We start from the raw sequence: 21,706 nt of genomic DNA, 5'->3' as shown, positions 1-21,706 counted from the left end.
TAACAGGGCAAAATGACACGGGGACCGTGCCTCCCGCTGGAGCGCCTGCCCGCCCCGCCGCCAGCTGCTAACGGGTGCGCTCATCAGATATTTATCCCGGCGCATGCGGCCCTCCATCAGCCTTCAGCATCACGCTGGGGAGGGAATCTGATTAGAAAACTGGTCAGGAGTGGGGCAGGCAGACTACAGAAGCGCCGGGCATGGAAACGGGGAGACGTCAAAGCCCCACAGTCCCCCATAATGGTCGTCTCGGAAGCAGAGGCCACCGGTCAGGAAAGAAAAGCTCCCTGGCTTCCAGGACGGGTACCACCAGGTCACGGGCCTCCCAGCACTGCGGCCAAGGCTCCGTCGCCCCCCAGGGGACAGGAGGCAACTCCACCCAGGCCCTGGGGCCAGAGGCTGGGGTCCAAGCCCTGCCCGTGAAAAGGAAAGACAATCCTGTCTGCTGGGGATGCTAGCCTGGCATCTCCTCCACAGCCCGAGCTCCTGCCCTTTGCAGAACAGAAGGAGGGAGATGGGCTGGGAGCCGATGCAGGAAAGCTTCCGGGGTCTGCAGTCCATCCCTCGGTGTGGCTTCACTCATTCCAGGGTGGGAAGAGCCGGTCGGGCAAGAAATCATGTCTGGTGTTTACACTTTAGTGGAATCCAGGGACCGATTAAGCGCCCCGAGCGTCCACAGCAAAGCGTTTCTAAAAGGAGTGGAAGGTCGCTCTCCCATTACTGTGCCTCCCCCGTTTCTCCCAAATAAAAGACAAACGTCCTGTCCACAGGATCTCGAAAGCAATCCTTTATTTTCTGAGAGTCCTGGAACCGACCGGTTTATTGCAGGATGACGGACGCCTCAGTCCACAGACGGGATCCTTCTCTCCTTCACTCAGCAACCCTGGAGCCCCGGGAAGCGGGGCCTCAAAACCTGCCCTCGACGCCCAGCTGCCGCACGGCCGCCTCCTGCACGGCCTGGTGGATGCCCCCAACCTCTCTCTGCGACAGCGTGCGCTCCATGTGGCGGTAGGTGATGCGGTAGCAGTGGCTGGTCCTGTGTGTCCTGGGGGGCGGGAGAGAAAGGCAGGTGAGTGCGGGCAGGTGTGAATGTGGGCAGGTGTGAGTGTGGGCAGGTGTGTGAGTGCGGGCAGGTGTGTGAGTGTGTGGGTGCAGGCAGGTGTGAGTGTGAGCAGATGTGTGAGTGTGTGTGGGCAGGTGTGAGTGCGGGTGGGTGTGAGTGTGGGCAGGTGTGTGAGTGTGTGGGTGCAGGCAGGTGTGAGTGTGGGCAGATGTGGTAGACACAGGCAGGTGTGAGTGTGGGCAGGTATGTGAGTGCAGGCAGGTGTGTGAGTACAGGCAAGTGTATGAGTGTGGGCAGGTGTGAATGTGGGCAGGTGTGTGAGTGTGGGCAGGTGTGTGAATGTGGGCAGGTGTGGACACTAGCAGGTGTGTGAGTACAAGCAGATGTGTGAGTGTGTGAGTGCAGGCAGGCGTGAGTGAGGGCAGGTGTGTGAGTGCGGGCAGGCGTGAGTGTGGGCAGGTGTGTGAGTATGTGGGTGCAGGCAGGTGTGAGTGTGGGCAGGTGTGGTAGACACAGGCAGGTGTGAGTGTGGACAGGTGTGTGAGTGTGTGGGTGCAGGCAGGTGTGAGTGTGGGCAGGTGTGTGAGTGTGTGGGTGCGGGCAGGTGTGGTAGACACAGGCAGGTGTGAGTGTGGGCAGGTGTGTGAGTGTGGGCAGGTGTGTGAGTGTGGGCAGGTGTGTGTGTGTGAGTGTGGGCAGGTATGTGAGTGCGGGCAGGTGTGTGAGTACAGGCAAGTGTATGAGTGTGGGCAGGTGTGAGTGTGGGCAGGTGTGGGAGTGTGTGGGTGCAGGCAGGTGTGAGTGTGGGCAGGTGTGGTAGACACAGGCAGGTGTGAGTGTGGACAGGTGTGTGAGTGTGTGGGTGCAGGCAGGTGTGAGTGTGGGCAGGTGTGGTAGACACAGGCAGGTGTGAGTGTGGACAGGTGTGTGAGTGTGTGGGTGCAGGCAGGTGTGAGTGTGGGCAGGTGTGAGTGTGGGCAGGTGTGAGTGTGTGAGTGCAGGCAGGCGTGAGTGTGGGCAGGTGTGGTGGACACGGGCAGGTGTGTGAGTGTGGGCAGGCGTGAGTGTGGGCAGGTGTGTGAGTACAGGCAGGTGTGTGAATGTGGGCAGGTGTGTCACCCGAGGGAGCAGCAGTGAGCGCCGAGGATGACGCCGGACTGCCAACGGGTGACACGGAGCCCACGGCCCCCGCGAGAGCTGGCCGTCCCTTAATAGACTCCCAGGCAGGTGCTGGTGCCAGGAACCCCAACCGCCGGGTCCCCTGGTCTGACTCCTCCTCTGGTCTGACCCTAACACCTCAGCACGGAGGCCTGGGCACCAGCTGGCAGGCCTGGGCCTCCCCCTGCCCCGGGCACCTCCGTCTCTCTCCTGAAGCTAAGCTACCAAACCCCTCCTCTCCAGCCCCGGCCGAGCCAGCCCTGCCGCCCCCGCCGCAGGTGACGAAGCTGGAGCAACGAGTGGTCCTGGGCAGGGCCCGGGGACGTCAGCCTGACACCACATGCCACGTGCCCTCGGCCCAGACCCTTGAGCCAAGGGCCTCTGGTGGGGTGACCACGCCACACCCTCTGGCTGGTGGGGACGTCAAGTGGTGCGCCCGCTGGGCAAAGAGCTGGAGGAACCTGAGGGTCACACATCGACGGTTCTTCAATCACTGAAACGCACCGTCACCCTACGGCCCAGTGATTCCTCCCTGGGTATACGCTCAAGAGAAACAAAGGCACGCGTCCACACACGAACCTGCATGTGAGTGTTCAGAGCAGCATCAGTCACGCCAGCCAAAAACTGGAAGCGACCCAGGTGTCCTTCACCTGGTGGGTGGATAAGCACTCTACCTCTGTGTGGAGTATTATGTAGCCATGAAGAGAAAGGGTGTTCTAGCGCTACGAGCCAGACGAACCCTGAACACCGGGCTTTCGTGAGAGACGCCAGGCACGGAAAGTCACACCTTATATGATTCCAGCTAATGAAATGTCCAGAACAGGTAAGTCCACATGGACAGAAAGCAGATTCCTGACAACCCCGGGCTGGGGGGTGCAGCTGGGCAATGGACTGACTGCTAAGGGGGTCCGGGTATCTGTTGAGGGCAATGGAATGTCTGGAGTGAGATGGTGGTGAATATTATAAAAACCGCTAAGCTGAACACTTTAAATGGGTGTATGATGTCTGAATCACGTCTCACTAAAGCCGTCCTACCAGAAGGAGAGACTCGGCCTGTGGGCCACAGGCGGGCCTGTGCTGACGCCGTGAGCTCCTGGCGGGCTGCACACTCTGCTCTTCTGGCGCCCAGAGCAGTGTCTGGCATACAGCAGGCGCTGCATAAAAGCTGCTGAATGAACGCCTGTACAATCACCAGACCCTGGGGCGGCCGTCTGCATTCAGGCCTTGTGGGGGCAGGCCAGCCTCGCCCTGCCTGCTGGGTCTCCCTGCCCGAGTTCTTCTCCCTCCTCCCACCGCTGCCTCTAATGGTGATGGAGGCGATGCTGCCAGCATCCCGAGGGGACAGCAGAGGGGATGGAGGGTCAACACAGGGTACCCCAAGCTCTCGGGCTGCAGGAGCCTCGTCTCCCTTGTGCTTCCTGGTTCCGGGAAGGAAAGCCTCTGTGGAGCCCTTGGGGGACCCCAGGCCATGGCGCCTGATGCAGAGGCTGTGTGCCGGCTGCAGGAGGCTCCCTCGCAGTGGCCTCGTGGTGGGGCTGGAGGGGCAAGGCCTGACCTGCCTGGGTCTCCGAGCAGCCACGTCCCTGCAGAGGCAGAGCCCAGCTGGGCCCCGCTGGACAGCCCCCCGTGGCCGCTGGGAGACCTGCCCCCCTGCCCCCAGAGAAGAAGGGTGCTCTTCCCCTATCCTGACCTCAGCAGGCAGGGGTGCTGCCGGGCCCAGGGTTCTGAGACACGGAGGGGACTAGGGGAGGGTTGGTTAGTTAAGGAGGAGAAAAAGGGCAGAGGAACTGTGGGCTGCAAATGTTTACTAGAATAGGCATGGCGACGGGACCTGGGCCCAGGCTGTTAGCAGACGGGGATCCGGTGTGGTCGGAGGACAGTCTCCTGCAGGGAGGTGGATGCCCCTCCCTCCCCGATCACACAGGCCCCGCAAGCCTGGAGGCCTCGAGCTGGTGCCTAGATTCCAGGCTACAACACATGTCCTGACTCCCAGCGTCTCCTCCATCGATGGAGCAACAGTGCAAACTCCAACGACCTTTCCCAACCACCAGGAGATGCAGGCAGAAGGCGCTGGGGCCCGGAAACTCTCAAGATTCATGAGCGCGAGATGGAAGTGTCCTTAGGACACTGTTATTACATTTTTCCCAGGGTTCACGCAGGTCTCTGTCTTTCAGCTGAAGAGCTGGAACGTAGACTCGCCGGGCTGAGATTCCCAACCAAAGATAAGTGGGAAAAGTTTTATCTCCTTGCTCCTGAGTGCTTCTGAGAAGACCCCTGTAAGGAATCTTGGGATTCAAATAGCTTTTATAAAACACTGTGATGAGCTGGGTGTAATGAATCATGAACATATGGATTAATTTTAAAAATTGAGAGAAACAGTATTTGGCAGAATAGTTGGCGATAATTCAGTCGATTCGACTGAAAAGCAACCAGGTTTGCCTTTTCCTAGCGTCACTGGTGAGACACTGTTTCCTAGAAACTTGTATTTGGAGCTTTCAGACGGTGGACATACCTGGTCTTCCTCTTACTAGCTGGGAAACCTGGGCCCTGGTCTGAGTGCAGGACCAAATCTCCCACCCCTGAGGAGTGGTCCAGCCACAAAGACCACAGAGCTGAAGGGTCTGCACAGCTCCACGTGGAGCTGGTAAGACGATGGAGTCCCCAGACGGGAGGGACGCCTGGAAGGGCCATCCCCAAAGGTCTGGAGAGGGCCTCTCTGATTCTTCTTCATCCTCTTACTGTGGCCTCTTTTAGCTCGAAAGCTCCCCAGTCTTTCATCTGCCACGGCTCCCCCATCACAGAAAAAAGCACCAGACACGGAAGCAGTGCCTCTCATGCACCAGGCACTGCTCTCAGCCCATTACACCCACGTCAGCATCGCGGCCCCCACAGCCCCGCCCGAGAGACCACACCACTGTCCCGACACACAGCCCAGGAGGCAGAGAGGGCACAAGTAGGGGCCACATCCACACAGTGAGTCAGGGGTAGAAGCGAGACCAGGCAAGGATGTGCAGCAGGGCAGTGTCTCCTCAGCAAGTTAAATAGAGCTACCACGTGGGCCGGGTACCCAGAGCTGCCACGTGACCCGGGTACCCAGAGCTGCCACGTGACCCGGGTACCCAGAGCGGCCACGTGACCCGGGTACCCAGAGCTGCCACGTGACCCGGGTACCCAGAGCTGCCACGTGACCCGGGTACACAGAGCTGCCACGTGACCCGGGTACACAGAGCTGCCACGTGGGCCGGGTACACAGAGCTACCCTGTGGGCCGGGTACACAGAGCTACCCTGTGGGCCGGGTACACAGAGCGACCACGTGGGCCGGGTACACAGAGCGACCACGTGGGCCGGGTACACGGATCTACCACGTGACCTGGGTACACAGAGCTACCACGTGGGCCGGGTACACAAAGCTACCCTGTGTACACCACTCCTGGGTGTGCACCCCAGAGAACAGAGGCTCTCAGAGAACAAACTAGTCACTACCAGAGAAGAGGAGGTGGGGGAGGGAAAAACAGGGATGGGGGATGAAAAGGAGCAGACTGATGGACATAAAATAAATAAGTGGTGAGGCTGGAATGTACAGTACAGGGAACACAGCCAATATTTTATAATCACTTTGTATGAAGTACGCTCTACAAGAAATACTGAATTGCTGTGATGTACACCCGAAACTAGTGTCATGTTGTAAATCAACTATACGTCAGTGGAGAGAAGGTACCGTGAAGCTCACGGCTGCTCTCCAGGTGACTGTGCTGGAGGCGGACTCTGAGGAACTGGGTCACCAGGCTTCCCTGGACGGGAGGGACGGTGGGGCAGACCACCTCCACCACCCACCATGGGGGTGACCCAGCCGCCCACACAGGCTCCAGACTCGAGGTCAAGTCCGTCCTGGGATGCAGATGACAGATGAAATGTCTGCTTGTCCGTCAGTGAGGAGGGCAGCTCCTTCAGTTCTCTGGACGCCACCCAGAATGGGTCAGCACACACACAGGGCGCACGGACACCTCCCCCTGCAGGGCTGCTCCCAGAGGTGATGAGCTGGCCCGGGGCAGGTGTGGTTCTCGGAGTAAGAGGCAGTGCGGCCCCAGACTCACTCCTGGCTTGAGTGACGCCAAAGCCCAGCCTGACGGCCACACCGCAGACCCCTCGCCCCACCGGGAGGCTCAGGAGAGGGAACAGTGTGGTGGGAAGGGGATCAGGGAGGGGACAGGGCCTGAGGCGGAGAAAAGTAGCTGGACCTGCAGCTGGAGCCCTGCTTCCACTCCCTCCCCTGACCCCTGTGGTCCATGTGATGCGGTTCCAGTCTGCGGAGTGATGGTGACATGTGCCCCCTGGGCTAGTACTGATACTGTGGGACCCGCAAATGCAGATGAGACCCCGATGGCCCCGGGCGGTCTGCCCCACCCCCGACTCGTGCTACTGATGGGGAGAGAAGGGCTTATGGGGAGGGGATGGGGCATGAACGCCCCGGGGGCCCAGCTGGGAAAGCTGGAGAGGTGTGCGCTGGGAGTCAGGGAGAGACAAGAATTACTGCTCAAAACTGGACACGATTTAAACAAGTGCTCTGCACATGAAGCAACCCACAACGCCCTCCCCCTCCCCGACCTTCACTATATTAAAAAAGCCAAAGGGGAGAGGAGAAATGAAATCCCGGTCACAAGACCTCAGGTCCAGGGACTGTGTGCCTGGCTCTTAATGAACTGCTCTGGGCTTTCCGAGGACAGAGGTTTCATGGGTTTAATGCGAGAAAGCACCTGGGCCCCAGCCCTGGCCGTGCGACTTCCCGGGGACAGGCTGGATCGAGCGATGGCCAGCTACCCCGGCTCTGCGTCTGAAGTGACAGTGTGGGCAACAGCGGAGGTCCTGGGGGGAACGAGCCGGCCAGGCCAAGCCTCTGCTGAACCCGCGTGGACGAAGGAGAAGGGGGCGCCCACCTGAGGGGCTTCAGGGAAGGGCAGAGCTGGGGTGCAGCCACCCTGGGGGCACTGGTGGTGGAAGCCAGGGGCAGCAGCTGGCATTATGGGGGTGGGTGAGAGCCGGGCGGGCCGGCCAAGGGGGACGTCCTGCAGGAGGTGGGTCTTGGGTCAGAGCAGACCCCCCGGGCCGTCCTGGGCCCCCGTCCACAGCTGTCTGCCACCCCTCCCTGCATCACACGCTCTGCGTGTCGCTCACGTCTCAGGCTCAGACGGTCTGGCCTGCCACTCCCGGGGGCCACTCTGAGCACACCTCCATGTTCGCATGTGGACACCACTGCCTCGCGTGGCCTCTGCAGCAGCAATTTCCTCCCACAGGGATTTCTTGGAGTCATTCACCAGAAACCAGCCAGATGGTTCTTCTGACAGCCACCGCCTGGGGAATGAAACTCCGCTCCAGGCTCTGACGGAGGTTGGGGGGAAGCTGGGAGAGAGGCTCGCTTCCAGAGCGGTCCCCACCCTGGGCCCCAGCACCCCCGGTTCCCTGGCTCCCCACACGCCGGCAGCTGAAGAGGTCCTCGGAGACGCAGGCTTTGCCGGCAAGGTAGATGCTTCACATCAGATACTTGTCAAGTCCTCAGGGAGGCGTCAGCGCCCCCCACTCCCCACCCACTTTATTCTCATGGATCCTGGAAACTTCCCTGCATCTTTGCGGGGGCTGTCTCACGCCACTAGGCTGGGAGGAGCAGACTCTGCCCTGGCCTTCTGGGTGGGGGCCGGAGTTCCCAGTCTCCACTGCACGTTCTGATGAAAACAACTGCTCTGGGGAAATTTCCTAAAAGCCTCTCTCGTGGGGAGACAGACGGGGGCAGCTCGGCCCAGCCCTACTGCTCCCCCAGTCTCAGATCTCAGGCCAGTTCCTCATTGCTGACCCAGGCTCTCACTCTAAGATGCAGATCACAGGCTCATGGGGTTTTCGAAGGACCGAATGACGATAATACATGTACGTGTTCCGCACAGTTTGGGCTCCGGCTAACAACTGGTCTTATTACTCATGTGCCCAAAGATTCTGCAGCCTCAGTTGGGGCCACAGAGAAAGGCTGCAAAGACCTCGGACGAGTCACCCGAGCGTCAGCCCCCTCACCTGTACAAACGGATCCTAAGAAGATACGTGCTGCAACCCGGGGGGAACTGGGAGGCGTTCTGGTCAGTGAGATGGGGCAGACGCAGAAGGTCAGAGGTTACACAGCTCCGGCCCCAAGAGGTCCCGAGAGCAGCCAGAGTCACAGAGAGGGAGGAGAGAGTCGTGGTCGCAGGGCCCGAGGGAGGGGATGGAGGGGCGGCGCTCACAGCGGGAGGGCTCCGCTGAGCAAAGGAGGTGCACGGTGGTGATGGGTGAAGATGAGGACGTTCAGGAGGTGGACGGTGGTGATGGGGGAAGACGAGGACGTTCAGGAGGTGGACGGTGGTGATGGGGGAAGGTGAGGACGTTCAGGAGGTGGACGGTGGTGATGGGGGAAGACGAGGACGTTCAGGAGGTGGACGGTGGTGATGGGGGAAGGTGAGGACTGGTTCAGCGAGGTGGACGTGGGTGAATGGGGGAAGACGAGGAACGTTCAGGAGGTGACGGTGGTATGGGGAAAGACGGGGGATGTTCAGAGGTGAGACGGGTGGTGATAGGGGGACGAGGACGTTCCAGCGAAGGTGTAAACGTGGTGATGGGAACGTGAAGGGTTCAGGAGGTGGCGGTGGTGATGGGGGAGTGAGGAAACATTCAGAGAGTGGGACCGTGGTGATGGGGGAAGGTGAGGAACGTTCAGGAAGGTGGACGTGGTGATGGGGGAGAGAACGAAGGACGGTTCAGGAGGTTGACGGTGGTGATGGGGGGAGAGAACGAGGATGTCAGCGGTGGAATACGGTGTGATAGGGGGATAGACGAGACGTTCAGGAGTGTGGGACGGTGGTGATGGGGAAGGTGAGGAGTTCAGAGAGTGGAGCGGTGGTGATGGGGGAAGGTGAGGAAACGTTCAGGAGGTGGTACGGTGGGTGATGGTGGAAGGGCTGAGGACTTCGGGGGGGGGGTGGAAGGTGGACGGTGGTGATGGGGGAAGACGAGGACGTTCAGGAGGTGGACGGTGGTGATGGGGGAAGGTGAGGACGTTCAGGAGGTGGACGGTGGTGATGGGGGAAGGTGAGGACGTTCAGGAGGTGGACGGTGGTGATGGGTGAAGGTGAGGATGTTCAGAGGTGGAGGTGGACGGTGGTGATGGGGGAAGGAGGACGTTCAGGAGGTGGACGGTGGTGATGGGGGAAGACGAGGAGGTGGACGGTGGTGATGGGGGAAGGAGGAGGTGGACGGTGGTGATGGGGGAAGGTGAGGACGTTCAGGAGGTGGACGGTGGTGATGGGGGAAGGTGAGGACGTTCAGGAGGTGGACGGTGGTGATGGGGGAAGACGAGGACGTTCAGGAGGTGGACGGTGGTGATGGGGGAAGACGAGGACGTTCAGGAGGTGGACAGTGGTGATGGGGGAAGATGAGGACGTTCAGGAGGTGGACGGTGGTGAAGGCCGCACAGGAGTGTGGCGGTATCAATGCCACTGAAGCGCACGCTGAAGAACAGTGATGGGGGTAAATTTCACGTTCTGTAGATTTCAGCACCATAAACGTTTCCTTTTGGAGGAGCACTGGCCCAAACCACCTCGTTGACTATTGCCAGAAATGGAAATCGGGAACTCAAATTTACACTAAAAACAGACAAATCGAAAACAAGGATGAAAAACCCCACCAGGCCCCTGCTCAGCGGGGGCAGGACTGTCCTAGGAGAACGGTGTGCTTGGCTTCCACCTGCCCAGATGGCTCAGCTTCTTGGCGTCACTAACTTAGCAACCAGGCTGCCCGGCCTTTCACATGAGTGGTTTCGAAGCGCACCATGCTATCATAGGGCTTTCCATATTTGAAAAACTCTTTGTGACATTTCCATTGTCTTCCAAGCCATCCTCCTACATTTCTAACAAACTTGAAGTAACGTCTCATGTGGCACAGATTTCCAAAGCTCCGTGTTCCTCCTTTGTGGGGAAAATCTGGAAGAGGTTTTCTTTTCCTCCCCGGCTGCGTCTGCCCAGCCCAAGTCAACATAGCTAACTTTAACTCTAGGCTGGAACCTGGTGGCTTCCCGAACGAGCCGGCACCCCACCGGATGAGTCGGGCCACAAAACACAAGATTTTTGGTAGGTGACGTGCTACATTTTCAACTCAAAGTCAGTTGACCTGCAATGATGTATTCTGCGTTGGGGCAGAAACTGCAGGAGACACAGAATGGGAATAGCGCTGCTCCATCAATACATACATACTCACGCAGCGGCCGTTCTGTGCATGACGCAGCGGCAGGTGAGGGGAAGAAGCCCCCTGAGACAAGACAGACAAGGATGAGGCTAGGTTACCACCTGTGTGGGGGCTGAGACGTGAGTGCACGGCGTGGTCACCCCCAGGACAAGGCTGTTAGCGCTGAGTGTTAGATGCATGACATAGGCTGTAGGTGACTTCGGGGAGAGAAAAGACGGGCGGGGAGATGAACTCACACCTAGATCTTAACCATGAGCAGCATTTGGCAGGTGAAGGGCAAGGACCCTGTTCTAGGTGCTGAACGACACTCGTGTTACTAGCGGGGGTGTTCATTATGTCTCCTCTTTTGTTTCAACAGAGGACGCTGAGTATATGCTCCAGGTGTAAGGGGTCCCACGAGGAGCCATCCAGAGGCTGCCTGATCTGCGGGGAGATGGCGTTAAAACTCTGGCTAAGAGGCCTCGGGGCTTCCCTAGTGCCTCAGGTGGAAAAGAATTTGCCTGCAATGCAGGAGACGTGGGTTCGATCCCTGGGTTGGGAAGATCTTCTGGAGAAGGAAATGGCAACCCACTCTGGTATTCTTGCCTGGAGAATCCCAAGGACAGAGGAGCCTGGCAGACTACAGCCCATGGGGTCGCAAAGAGTCACACACGACTTGGCAACTAAACAACAACAAAGAAGCCTCAACTGAAAGTATTCAGCAGTCAACTGAAACCAGAGTTCAGGATTGGGTGCCTAAGGAAGCCCGTGAAAGGTGGGTGGGCCCCTGCTCCTGGCGGTTTCACTGCATCTAGAGGTTGTTAAACTAGCTTTTACAGCCCTCAACAATGGAAGGTCCCAGAGGATTAATACTATATAAAAACCATGTCACCCATCTGAATTAAGAGCCACCCAACCAAGGAGTGTGTGGTGGAGCTCCCCGCGAGTATGCACGTCCCACAGCTTTCATTTCTTTAATGGGTCCTGGAGGTAATGGGCCAATTACGTTAAAAGACTCGGTGACTAGTTAATTACAAAGGAAGCACACGTTAGTAAAGAGAAATTTATACATGTGTCCATGATTTACGGTTATTTTGCAAATGCTTTTGAGAAGAGACCCTCTGGGTCTAATAGTCGCACATCCCTTGACAAACAGTGAGAGGCTGAGGGCGAGAGCGACCAAATGGGCCTCAGCTGGGAGGACAGGCTTCCTCTGGACATAGACTCTAGGCTGGAATATGGCAGGGAGAGCTGATTAAACACTCATCATCCAGGCAGCGTGCTTCATGGGATCACGGGATCCAGCATCAGGGACGGTGGAAGCTTTGAGGTCCAGGGAGGAGTGACGGGATCCAGCATCAGGGACCGTGGAGACTCTGTGGTCCAGGGAGGAGTGCTCGCTGTAGACCCGTGCGATGATCACTTCCGGGGCAGCCCACCCAGGAACCCACAGCACAGGCTGAGCGGGACCTCGCCCCATGGCAAGCTGGCCAGGGCTCCCTGGCTCTCCTTGCTGGTCCTGGGTTCATCCCAGTCCTTCTCCCCAACGGCAACCCTGCTGACCCCTCAGCTCACCATCAGCAGCAAAGCAGTCTGGTGGTCTTGGTGGGGACCCCAGGACCAGTGGTAGTCAGAGTAACAAAGGGCCTTGGGGGAAGTGCCTGTAATGTTTAACACCTCTGCCTGGGAGGTTAGACATTTGTCTGTCTCTCCACGCCATTCATTCACTCTCTTATTCATTCAGCAAATGAAATGAACACCTACCACGTGGCGTGTATTCTGTTGGGCACTCGAAATGACCACCCCAGACGTCTACTCCCCTGAGAAGCTGATAGCAGGAAACACATTGACACAAACTTGTCCTAGAAGCTTGTATGACTTAGGTATGGAAACAAATTTTAAATTCCAAATATTGACAAGGCTGACGAAAGCTCTGGGCCTTGGCATCACATACCTTTTAAAAAACTGAAGGCACTCTGTCAATAGTAACAGGAGAAGTGATAAAGAAAGTTGCCAATTATAAAGCTACGCAGCTTCTAGAACCTCACGCCCACACATCACTGGCTGTGACCACGGGGCAGTCCAGAGAGGTGGACACTGCCGCCTCTGTTGCAGAGCAGGGCCAGGCCTGCAGAGACGGCGCGAGCAGGTGGGGGCTGAGCTGGAACCCCACTCCCTTCCCCTGCATTAAACTCGGCTCATCTTTCCTCCCAGACGCACTCTACCGGGCTGTTGACGTCCACTGCAGTCACCACTGGCTGCTTTTCAAAAGGGATAGCCCACTAACAGATGAATTACAGGATGCCTTCTGAAACGTGACTAGGACTTTATCACAAAAAGGAAAGAACTGATTTGTTAGTAAATATCATACAGCGGAGAAAGCATAGGAAGCATGAAGAAAGAAAGGGCAAAAGAAGAAAGAAAAACACTTTAAAGGGAAGAAGGGTCTATTAAGCATAAAGTGCTAGGCCCTTGAATATTTCATTCTATCTTTGCCCTGCATAGCAAATATGGATTAAAAAAAAAAAAAGAATGAGGGAAAACGTAAGGTTGATGAAGGCAAAGTCAGACCTGGAAAACACGGAACACAGATGCGCAGGTGGTGAGCTGAATGAATGAAGATGTAAATCTGGTTTAGAACCTTCAGCCATGGTGGAAGAAGCCTGATCAGTCCCCAGGTCCTCACTGTCCGAGGGGAGAAGAGATCGTGGGGGTTTGGAGAAGGAAATCCACCCCAGAGGAAAGCCGAGGTGGGCTCCATATACGCAGCTTCCGGTGAGCAGTGACTACGATTTCTGGGTGACTTAGCATGCCTGGCTGCAAGCTCTCCTTTAATTCTCATCACAGTCCCATCATAACGGGGATTTCCTCCCCCTATTTTGCAGGTGAGAAAACTATAGCTCAGAGAGGTTCCAAGTGTCTTCCCAGATCACACAGGTAGCAGGTAACAGCAGTGGGATTCCAGCTGTCTCCAAAGCTATGCTGCCGGACTTAGCGGCCAGTGTCTCAACTACGTTGCTATATCAAGGCAGTCATGGGTTTCATAAGCCTATTCCCTTGATGAAACTTCAGAGAATAGCTCTAAAACATACTCCCAAGAAAAAGCAATTTTGTCTGGGGCCATGGAGGTGGGTCCGCTCAAGTGCGCAGCAGTTTTTTGGGGGTCTGGCCGTCTCCGTTTCGTACATAAATCTATTGACCTCTCCAGCTCTCAATAGAACCAAAGTAATGCTGCTTGCTCCTAACTAGTCCCTCGGTTAGGGAAAATGGAAGTCATGTGAGCAGAGCATGGTCAGCAACTTGGAAGAAAGTTCTAATAAAGTAAAAGTCAGAGTCAATAAACCGTATCAAAATATAATTGAGTTGTGGCTGTCCATTTTCAAACTCAAGGGGAAAAAAATGTTCTTTTCTTGATATTTCTGACTTCAAAAAAAAAAAAAGAAAAAGAAGACATTGAGCTTACATTTCTGGGGTACAGAAGAAAAACATACTCCATTTTCTAAGCTGAATTCTGCTCCTTATAAATGCTTAGGTGAGATTCAGTAAGATTGCCCAGGAGTCAATTTCAAAGGCAAAGGGTCAACCAGACACCTCCATCGTGGGCTTGAGGTCCAATCTGACAGTGCCACGCCTTGATGGAAGCATCGTGTGGCCCAGCACCTCCCGGCTCCTTTCCTTCATGCTGCGTTTCTTACTGTGTTGTGCTTTGGACAGATTTGCTAGAACAGGTGAGCAGAGGGTTAAGTCTGTCCCTTTCTCTTCCACAATCTCTTCCATGTATGACAATTAGCTCAGAATAAGACAGTACTGAGCCAAGAAGAGTCCGGAATGATGGTGAAACATGATAAACTAAAGATCCTACTGCAGTGTACTCCTAGATTTGCAAATAACACTTAAGAACATTGATAGCTGAGTAGATTATGAAAGCAAGGGGAAATCTCCAGGTACAAAAAAGAAAGAAAGAAAGAGAAAAAAAAAAAAAAACCCTGCAATAATATGTGTCTAGAGCTTTTGCTGCCCAGAGGAGGGAGCAGAATCAGCTACTGTAAACTAGAGTTCAGACTTTAATGTCTACCTGAGAACAGGAGATGGAGGCTTTGGCCCAACATGAAGCAAGAAATTGGACTTGAAATTCCCACACAAAGCTGGAACTCTAAAGGGCTGTCTCCCTGACATGACACTAGACTAGCAAATGCTGCAGGTCTTCAAGCTGAGATATCAGAACACAACTGGTCCTGGAATGATGCTACCCGTAGGATCCCTAGACTACTTGGCAGAAGACAACGCAGAACAGCCCTGGAGAAAACGGTGGCCACGTGGGATCACTTCAGGAAAGGCCGCAGTGAACATAGTCTCAGCCAGGATACACAGAGCGCGTGGGGAGACAGCCCAGAACATGCCAGTCACCAGGTAAAACCACAGAAGAATCAGCATCCCGAGAATTTTGAACACAGGAACAATCCAAAAAGTGCTTCTAGTGATTAAAAGTTAGTTTAAACATGTAAAAATACTTAAAGACATACAAGATATGAAAGAACATTATAAATAATAGCAGATTTGAAAAAGACCAACGTGTTAATAGAAAATGTATAGAAATAAAAGTATAGTTATAATTTTAAAATGAGTGGAAGGGCTGAACAATAGACTAGATACAACTGAATGAAGAATTAAAAAAACAGAAAGACAGATGTGTGCAGCTGTTTAGAATGCCGTAGGGAAGTACAGAGACTTCCCTGGCGGCTCAGACGGTAAAGAATCTGCCTGCAATGCAGGAGACCTGGGTTCGATCCCTGGGTTGGGAAGATCCCCTGGAGGAGGAAATGGCCACCCACTCCAGGATTCTTGCCTGGACAGTCCCATGGACAGAGGAGCCTGGTGGGCTGGAGCAAAGAGCTGGACACGACTGAGCGACTAAGCGGAGCACAACAGGGAGGGAAGCACAGAAATGAAAATATTGGAGAATGGAAGAAAAATCAGATGAATATGAGTCCCAGAAGAAGAACAGAGGACAAGGAGAGGCAATATCTGAGAAACAATGGCTGGGGAATTTCCAGAAATAATGAAGTCCTCAGACTCAGGAAGCACAATAAGCTCTGAAAAGGATTTAAAAAAGAAAAAGCCTGCCCTAAGCACACGGTAATGCAACTGCAGAACAATTAAGACCAAGAGAAGACCTTCATAGCAACTAGAGAGGAAAAGTAGAAAACTTACAAAGGAGCAATTAAAGACATGGGCGACCTCTCAGTGGCTCCAAAGAAGTCAGGAGGTGATGGAAAAATATCAACAAAATGTGGACCTATACAGTTACACTCAGCTAAGCTGTTATTCTGGAATAATGGCAAAATAAAAACATTTTCAAAGTGAGACAAAATGAGAATGCTTACCACTCAACACCTGCAAGGAAGGTCCTATGAATGGTATCGTTCATGAAGAAAACCAGACTAAAAAAGTGACATAAGAAGCCAGCAGCAATCATAGGATGGCTTACATCATAGACTCGTGAAAACCAGGTTCACCCTCCAACAGAACTGCTTACCAGGGACTGGTCTCGGAGGTCCCACTTTCCCGGGGTGGTCTCCATCTTGGATGCTGTTCCAGATGCCCTCAGTTGGAGTGAATAACTCAGGAAAGCTGACTTCCTGTTTTGGTTGTTACCATCAGCCCCGGGCTTCCCACAGAACCTTACCACTCTCGAAACAGGCAGTGTCAGGCCAGCAGAGGGACTGAGAGACCTGCTCTCATTCTGGCAAGTTCCTGACTCTCTCTGAACCCGGCGCTCAACACCAAGTGGGGCTAACAGAACATGGGATTCCCAGGAGGCTCAGTGGTTAAAAAAAACCAAACCTGTCTGCCAGTGTAGGAGATGCCAGAGACACAGTTCCATCCCTGGGCTGGGAAGACCCCTTAGAGGAGGAAATGGCCACCCACTCCAGTATTCTCCAGTCCTGGAGAACCCCATGGACAGAGGAGCCTGGGGGGCTGCAGTCCACGGGGGCGCAAAGAGTCGGACACGACTGGGCGACTGAGAACCCAACACAAATAGACTTATGAGATAAGATCACAGTGTAATGCCTGGCACAAAATGAACACTCAGTAAAAGATAGCATTTACTATAGCTAGTGTTAGCATCATAAGCCTTGGTAATTAATTTGTTTAATGAGCAGGAGATACATGTAGGTTAATAAAAATTTATGTGTCCCCCGATTTACTTAAAAAGAAAAAAAAACAAGCAAGGGCATTGATATTAGCTGTGATGTAGTGGGCACCAGGCGCTCAGCCGCGTCCATTCACCCTCTCACCGTCCTGGCCCATGAGGACCCCCGGCCTGTGAGCCCTCCGCCACCGGCCAACATCTGAGCAGCCTCTCCGTCAGCACCTCCGGGGCGCGGGTTCGGTCTGGACCGCCCACTCGTATCTAAACTGTAGGGAAGAGGCTGGTGGGTCTCTCTCTGAAGCAGTGTGGTGACTGTGCCCTGCTTGGAAGACATATCCCGGTTGGTTCTGTTTTTTAAAAGCCACTCTCTGCAGTTACCTCGGGGCACAGGAAAAATCAAAACACAGCATAGAGAAGTGCCAGGTCTGCGGCGCCCTTTCAGCAGATGGGACTCAGCCATGAAATTCACATGCACCTTAACACGGGAGGCGGCGCCCAGGTCACGGGCGGCCGATTGCTGTGGCCGATCTTTTCACAGTTCACTAAAATATGCTCATGCACTCAGCCTGCAGGTGTGGACCCAGGTCTGTTCCAACGACAAAAATAGCAACTCACGAAACATGGGGAAGTGTCCATCAGAAGAGCTACAGAGGGATCTCACATCCGTGGACAGATGCGGGCAGCGCTCTGAGCTGGGACAGAGGACCAGTGTAATCTGGGCCTCTGAGCACAGTGCCAGAGGGGGCCCCCATATTACCCCTCAACAGAGGGCCCCCCCCAAAGCAGAGCCCCTCTGGCCACCTGCTTTTTCCAATGTTTGTGGGAGTGGCCGATTATTAACGTTTTCATACCTGTGTTTTCTCTCTCTCTTTCTCTCCGGCCAGCCTCCTGTCCCCAGATCAAGACAGAAGGGGTTTCGGGTGCTCTCACCACGGAGACCCTGAGAGCCCAGGGTCTGGGAGCCCGAGGGGCTGTATGACTCCCCACCTCACTGCCCTGCCAGCTGGGGCAGAGTCTACAGGGACCATGGGGGGAACCTCTAGGTGTGGGCTCGTGGGGGGTGCCAGGAGATCCGGGTCCCCGAGGTGTAGCCCTTCCCTAAGTACCCAGGTAACCCCAAGCAAGCACCTTCTTGTCTCTGGGCCTCAGTTCCTGCCCAGAACCTCTGACTGCTCTAACCATGAGTGTCCCAGGGCATTCCATGTCAATCTCTGGCGAGGGACAGAGAAAAGCAGGGACCCCGGGCGAAGCAGGCTTCTAACCCACCAGGACCCCCAGCCTACCGCACCCGTGTACGCACTCTGGCCGTGGTAATCGCTTGTGACAAGCGGGCAGACCCTGGGCTGGGTGATGCGGCTGGGGAGGCGTCTGCAGCCAGCCTTGACTACAGCCGCTCAGAGGAAGGAGCTGCAAAGCTGCTAATTGGATTCGGCAAGTTGCTGAGTCACTGTCGGGAGATCAAGTCTCTCTACGAAGACAGGAGGCCCGGCCTGTCAGCGGCTGAGAACATCTCCTTCGTGATGAAAAAGAACCGGGGTTTGCAGAGCGGCGCCTGGGAGGAACTTTCACAATTTACGAGGAGTAATTAAAATCTAACAGGCCACAATTAGAAATCACCCATCACAACCTTATTTTGCCATTTTTCTTTTAATTAAATACGCCCCGGGACTTAGCTTTAGTGCGCAGAGATTTCGATGGGGATAGGGTAGAAACCACGGATCTGGAGCCTGATGTGCTGGCTGCCATGTCTTCTTGGAGGAGGAGGGTGGGGAGAAGCAGAAGTATTCCATGTGAGTCACAGCCCAGCCCCTCCCGGGACCTCTGCACAGCAGAGCGGAGGAATCAGGCGAGTCTGACCCTTCATGAAACCACCTCTTCCCAAACAGAAGTGTGTGTGTGTGTGTGTGTGTGTGCGCGCACACACATACTCTATCATATCTGACTCTTTGCAACCCCATGTCCTGTAGACCACCAGGCTCCTCTGTTCATGGGATTCTTCAGGCAAGAACACTGCGGTGGATTGCCAGGCCCTCCTCCAGGGGATCTTCCCAACCCAGGGATGGAACCTGCATCTCTTAACATCTCTTGCATTAGCAGGTGGGTTCTTTACTTCTAGCGCCACTTGGGAAGCCCATTGCTAGCAACAGTCACCTCTTATATGATCTTGTCTTCCTTCCAGGCAGGAAGAGGATGTCACCAACAAGCCATTCCAGGTGCCCGTCGGCAAGCCCACAGCTTCACCAGCGCTCACAGCGTCCTTGCCTTTCTCTTCCACCTTTCCTCGCAACAAATGCTAAGCCCAGCATGGCGATGGCTGTTCCCCTGCCTTCAAACTCTGGTGACCTTCCCTCTATGTGCCGCACTCACAAATTCCTACTCATTCCTCAGGTTTCTGCTTGGAAGCTCCTCCCTTGAGAAGCTCTCCCTGGCATCCCTGTGCTGGTGGGTTGTGACACCCATCACTTGTCTGTGCATCACCACCCCCCAACGCCCCCAGAAGGCAGGATTCCTTGCCGAGCCCCGGGTACTGGTATGATGCTTGGTCCATAGCAGCGGCTCAGCAGACACCTGCCGAATGGCAGAAAGCAGACTCCCTTGGGGGGCGGGGGCGGCAGAACGGAGGCTTGCAGCCTCCTGACCACGCCCCAGCCTCACCAGCCAAGTCAGGCTGCTGCCTCGAGGCTGGACCACTTCCCCGCAGACCCGGGCCTGCGTTGGTGCTGTCCGCAAAGAACTTTGGTTTGAAAAAACTAAGGCTCTGGGCCACCCACCCTCGGCTGGGGACTCTGAGTGGCCGGAGTTCACAACCAGGACCCAGAAAACCACCGTCTGGAACCGCACCAAGTGTGCCTGGATGGCCAGCAGGTAAAGGACCCGCGGGGTCAAACACAGAAACTGGGTACTGCTGGAAAACGACTGCGCGTGTGCACGTGCGTGCATATGTGTGCGTGCATGTGCATGCGTGTCCATGCATGTGTGTGTGTTTCCTCGTCGGTGCCATTGTCTGTTTGCAAGGGTGGGCCTGACTTCTAGAAGAACGCCTGCTCGGCTCTGGGCTGCCCTCCGCAGTGAAACAGACAACCACCCGCTGGCTGCGTGGGAGTTTAAATAGCAAATATTACAGATTACTCAGTAATTAAAATAATGAAAGGAATCATCAGAGCTGAAATACATTTTTTTTTTTTGGTCTTTTTAAACTGAAGACTAAGTAAGGGTTAAAGTCTGAACCAGAGACACACAGCCTGACGGATCCGCGCCTAATTGCAGGGCAGGCCAGCTGGAGCCTGGGCCACATCACAGGCTTCGGGGCTCCTTTCAAGGGTGAGCGGCTCCCAGGGTTCCCCCTGACTCCACCACACAGGGTCACAGAGGGCTCCCTTTGGTACAAAAGACCCCTTGATTTATTTCTTCTCTTATGGCAGCAACGGACATTCTGCGCTTTCTTCAAACAGGTCTTTTTATTCCACTGTCTTTGAGAAAAGCTAATAAAGAATCAATTACAAGAGATACACACAAATAGAAACTGGTATTTATCTAGGCGGGATGTCTGCTGAAAAGTAAAAGAGACCATTAAACCACAGGCACACACAGTGAAGCATGTCTACATAAGATCTTCTACCGCAGACGTGAGCGTGTCTGGCTCTCAAAGGAAAGTCTCGTCCCTTCCCAATGGAAGGGAAAAGGGCGTGGGGCAAGGCTGTGGGTACGGGGCAGTCATCTCACAGCCCCGAGAGCCCTGGACCCACTCCTAACTTAGGATTTCCAGGAAATCGTTGGGGAGGCCATTTTTTCCCCTAAGAATTTGGCATCACATGAGCTAGAAAGTAGAACAGGGCTAATAATAACTTCATCATCACTGTAGTCTTGATTCAGAACTTTTATTATTTTTTTTAACGGCTCTGTTCTAAGGATACCATCTTGTGGGTCTATTTGTGGGTGTTAATTGTGGCATAAACGTTACAGATCATGACATAAACACCACTGCTTTTCCTGAAGACTGCCAGACGCTGCAGATGAAGGTAACGGAGTGACTAGGTTGGGGAGAATGACCAGTATCACCATGACAGTTCTCTGTCACCACCGCTTGAAGGCAGAAGGAGAGGGGGGCGGCAGAGGATGAGATGGTTGGATAGCATCACCGACACAATGGACATGAACTTGGGCCCACTCTGGGAGAGAGTGAAGGACAGAGGCGCCTGGCACGCTGCAGTCCATGCGGTTGCTAAGAGTCAGACATGACTTAAGGACTGAACACCATCACCACCACCAATGTTTAATGACCAAACCCAAACAGATCTTAACTGGGATGGTTTCTTTATGATTATTCATTATTCTGTGTTGTCTGCACTTATCTGCACGTGGGTTGCATTTAGCAAGAAAAAGGTAACGCGTTTTCCTGTGCTGCCCGCCGAGAGCGGAAATCACAGCACCTGCCTGGCGCTCCTGGGGCCGCCTCTGGGGGAGTCACCGGGAGCGCACGCTGAGCACAGCGCGGGAATGGAGAGGCTCCTCCCGCGCCTGGAGGAGGGAGCGTCTTCCCGACAGAAAGCCCGTCGGGAGTGGGGGTGGATGGGGACCCCGGGGAAGGAGCAGGCTGAGGGCTCGGACAGGACTGGGTGTGCATCCGAGTTCTGCCACTTGGTGGCCACGTGCCCTGGCGAAGCTACTTAAGCCCCCAAAGCCTGTGCGTCTCACCTGCTGACAGGGACTCCAAGAGCGGCTCGCAGGGCACTGCTGCACGGTGACTCAGGGCCACGCGCGTCCAGCCGCCAGGACGGGGCTGGCCGGGGGGACCACAACCCCCGGGGCGAAGGGACTCGGAGCTCACAGCAGGCGCGGGGGCAGGCTGTCCTGGGAAGCGCCGGTCTGGTTCCTCTGCCCTCCCTCAGCCCCAGACTGCGGTCCCCAGGCCAGGAAAGCATCGTCCGGGCCGCCCCCCAGGAGTGTCCCTTCCGCTGCCTCCCACCCTCCCCCGCGGGCCGCGGGCCCCAGGGGGCTCACTGCCCACGTCGCTGTCGGAGCCGGGTGCTGACTGGTCAGAAGGAAGAGGTGAAACGGCCGTCAGCAGCTGAGCGCGGCCAGCCGGGCTCAGGGC

The 21,706-nt window shown here is 55.3% G+C and overlaps 1 protein-coding gene and 1 long non-coding RNA gene across 8 annotated transcripts in view; one reads left to right on the top strand and one right to left on the bottom strand.

Annotated features, from left to right (window-relative positions):
* Nucleotides 1-765: 765 nt before the first annotated feature.
* FARS2 (phenylalanyl-tRNA synthetase 2, mitochondrial) overlaps nucleotides 766-21,706 on the bottom strand; it is a 289,442-nt gene continuing 268,501 nt past the window's right edge. For all 6 annotated transcript variants that reach the window (XM_043450463.1, XM_043450461.1, XM_043450460.1 and 3 more), the window contains one exon: nucleotides 766-1,045. In XM_043450463.1, coding sequence (XP_043306398.1) covers nucleotides 875-1,045 — 171 coding nt within the window. In that variant the 3' untranslated portion in view covers nucleotides 766-874. The remainder of the gene's footprint in view (nucleotides 1,046-21,706) is intronic.
* On the top strand, nucleotides 18,655-20,801 carry LOC122429815. Of its 2 annotated transcripts, none has more exons than XR_006266151.1 (3): nucleotides 18,655-18,708; nucleotides 18,791-19,476; nucleotides 20,575-20,801. It is a non-coding gene; the product is annotated as an uncharacterized LOC122429815 (long non-coding RNA). The 2 variants fall into 2 exon arrangements; XR_006266150.1 differs by lacking the exon at nucleotides 20,575-20,801 and adding an exon at nucleotides 19,815-20,186.

The sequence above is a fragment of the Cervus canadensis genome, chromosome 28, assembly GCF_019320065.1.
Source record: "Cervus canadensis isolate Bull #8, Minnesota chromosome 28, ASM1932006v1, whole genome shotgun sequence".
Lineage (NCBI taxonomy): Eukaryota > Metazoa > Chordata > Mammalia > Artiodactyla > Cervidae > Cervus > Cervus canadensis.
Note: the sequence above shows the minus strand (reverse complement) of the source record. Positions and strands in the feature narration are given on the sequence as shown.